At 37.4% G+C, this 3149-nt stretch overlaps 1 protein-coding gene across 1 annotated transcript in view; it reads right to left on the reverse strand.

Annotated features, from left to right (window-relative positions):
* The window catches only part of LOC107719326 (ubiquitin carboxyl-terminal hydrolase 43-like), a 94794-nt gene that overhangs the window by 9491 nt on the left and 82154 nt on the right, over nucleotides 1–3149 (reverse strand). The window contains exon 14 of the mRNA XM_016526723.1: nucleotides 676–834. Coding sequence (XP_016382209.1) covers nucleotides 676–834 — 159 coding nt within the window. The remainder of the gene's footprint in view (nucleotides 1–675; nucleotides 835–3149) is intronic.

Raw genomic sequence — 3149 nt, forward strand, 5'->3', positions numbered from 1 at the left:
AAATAATGTATGAGTAAATGTTGAAATTACCATTAACTGAGATTACTAAATGCTTTAGAAGTATTTTTCATTGTTAGTATAAGTTGACTAATGTAGTTAACCATAAATTAAACCTTATTGTAAAGTGTTACCAGTTTTCCTTAACCTGTCAGTGATTATGTAATGTATATTTATTTAAACAAAACTCCTAATTCAGTATAAAAAAAAAAATTTGCACTTAAAAAAATGTAATCATTACTTAAACATAATTATATCACTAGAAAGGCAGATACTTTACTTTTTCCATTCAGTGTGCAAAACAACTTGAGTCAAAATGATTTAAAATCATGGAGCAGGTCACATATGACTTTCATCAATTGTAAAACAGAAATAATTATTGTTTTATTAATTGAGTGCTGCAGCCGTGACGTCAAAACCTGGACAACTAATTTGCCACTGTTTCCCTCAAGAGTTTCCTATAGGTTTTCTTAATAGGTTTTTCAATTAATGCGTAAAGCAAGGTCTGTGGTAAAAATAAATTGATGACACTTGGATGTTTTTCTTAAGGGAATCTTGAGGGAACCCATGACGAATTGGTCTTCTGGGTTTTGACGTCAATTAGAACAATAATTAGTTTCTGTTTTACAATTGATGGAAGACATAGAAGTAGCAGATGTAAAGCAAGAATGCACTGACTGTTGTCTTCATTTTGAAGCTCATGGACGATAGGAAGGTGTTGTGTTTGGGGCTCAGGTGCTGAAGATGAACTGGACAGCTTGCTGGTTGAATTTGAAATTCGGTTGTCTGTGTTCAGTCGGATGAGCCAGTGGTCTGATGTATAGGAGCTGGAGGAACCTGTGGGTCAAAAGTAGCTTACTTAGTCAACTTTGCGCCACTCATGCAAGTCAAAACACTGTTGGCTTTTTCTGATAACGGACTGAAATGCACATGTAGCTGAATGATAGCTTTTTGGAAATAAGTAAACAGACTTATTTCGTGGTTTATGGTGAAGGATTTTGCGCTAAAGTGCATGAAAATACCAGGGACCTGTTTTCACTTTGCTCTAGCCTTTGTATCTGAGGCTCGTCTCCATTAAACACTCATGAAGATGAGATGGCATGGATCCAAACAAGTATTACGGTGCGCATACAAATGATCACAAGATGCTGGCGGACAGCTGGTGCAACAACCTTACAAAACAGACTTGAGTTACAGACCTTGGGAAAATTGCAGCATATGAAAATGTCTCAAAAGGGTGGAAAGAAGAAGAGATGCATTGAGACATGACCTTTCAGAGATGTATTTTTTATTCTAACATTCATATTAATGTGACTGGCACATGCTTTGAGGTGGGAAGAATGTGTGTGTTGCTGTTTTTTAAGTCTCTTACGCTCATCAAGGCTGCATTCATTTAATCACAAATATAGTAAAATTTGCTCCAGTCTTCAGTGTAACATGATCCTTCAGAAATCCTTCTAATATGCTGATTTGCTGCTCAAGAAACATTTATTATTATTATTATGCTGTTCTGCTTAATATTTTGTGGAAACGATGATAAATTGTGTTTTTCAGGATTCTTTAATAAATGTAGTAAAACATTAATTTAACTTAATAAAAGTTTAAAAGAACAGTATTTATTTGAAACTGCATTCTTTTGTTACATGTAATGTCTTTACTGTTACTTTAATGCATCCTTAAATAAAAAGTATTAATTAAAAAAAAATACTGACCCAAAAAAAGGGCAATTCTGTCATCATTTATTCACCCTCATGTCATTCAAGCCTGTATGACTTTCTTCTGTGAAACAAAATAAAATAAAATAAAAGGTATTTTGAAATGTCTCAGTGTCTCAATCCACACAAAGAAAGTCAGTGGGGTCCAGTGTTGTTCTGACCCCAATCTTCTTCAAAATATCTTGTTTTGTGTCCTGCAGAAAGTCGTTTTGAAATTGAGTTTTCATTTTCTTGGGCAAATTAACCCCCTAAAGTCAGCTATGGAAAAGGGGACAGCGTGTTGGATCAGACTCAGACAACAGCTCTCACATACAGTGCCTACATATTTATACACATACATATTTGTCACACTTAAAAGATTCAGATCAAATAAATATTAATATTACACAAAGATAACCCGAGTAAATACAAAATGCAGTTTTGAAATAATGATTTCAATTATTACGAGAAAAAAGCTTTCCAAACCTGCCTGGCACTACGTGAAAAAGTAATTGCCCCCTAAATCTAATAACTGGTTAGGCCACCCTTTGCAGCAACAACTGCAATCAAGCGTTTGCGATAACTGGCAATGAGTCTTTAACATCGCTGTGGAGGAATTTTGGCCCACTCTTCTTTGCAGAATTGTTTTAATTCAGCCACATTGGAGGGTTTTCGAGCATGAATGGACTGTTTAAGGTCATCTCAATCGGATTTAAGTCTGGACTTTGACTTGCCCGCTCCAAAACCTTCATTTTGTTTTTCTTGAGCCATTCAGAGGTGGACTTGCTGGTGTGTTTGGGATCATTGTCCTGCTGCATAACCCAAGTGCGCTTGAGCTTGAGGTCACAAACTGACGGCCGGACATTCTCCTTCAGGATTTTCTGATAGAGAGCAGAATTCATGGTTCCATCAATTATGGCAAGTCATCCAGGTCCTGAAGCTGCAAAGCAGCCCCAGACCATCACACTACCACCACCATGTTTGACTGTTGGTATGATGTTCTTTTTATGAAATGCTGTGTTGGTTTTACGCCAGATGTAACGGGACACACACCTTCCAAAAAGTTCAACTTTTCTCTCATCAGTCCACAGAATATTTGCCCAAAAGTCTTGGGGATAAACAAGATATTTTTTGGCAAATGTGACACAAGCCTTTGTGTTCTTTTTGGTCAGCAGTGGCTTTTGCCTTGGAACTCTCCCATGGATGCCGTTTTTGCCCAGTCTCTTTCTTATTGTTGAATCATGAACACTGACCTTAATTGAGGCAAGTGAGGCCTGCAGTTCTTTAGATGTTGTTCTGGGTTCTTTTATGACCTCCTGGATGAGTCGTCGTTGCGCTCTTGGAGTAATTTTGGTAGGCCGGCCACTCCTGGGAAGGTTCACCACTGTTCCAAGCTTTCTCCATTTGTGGATAATGGCTCTGACCGTGGTTCGCTGGAGTCCCAAACCCTTAGAAATG

This window comes from Sinocyclocheilus rhinocerous, unplaced genomic scaffold (genome assembly GCF_001515625.1).
Source record: "Sinocyclocheilus rhinocerous isolate Xijiao unplaced genomic scaffold, SAMN03320098_v1.1 scaffold1533, whole genome shotgun sequence".
Classification (NCBI taxonomy): Eukaryota; Metazoa; Chordata; class Actinopteri; order Cypriniformes; family Cyprinidae; genus Sinocyclocheilus; species Sinocyclocheilus rhinocerous.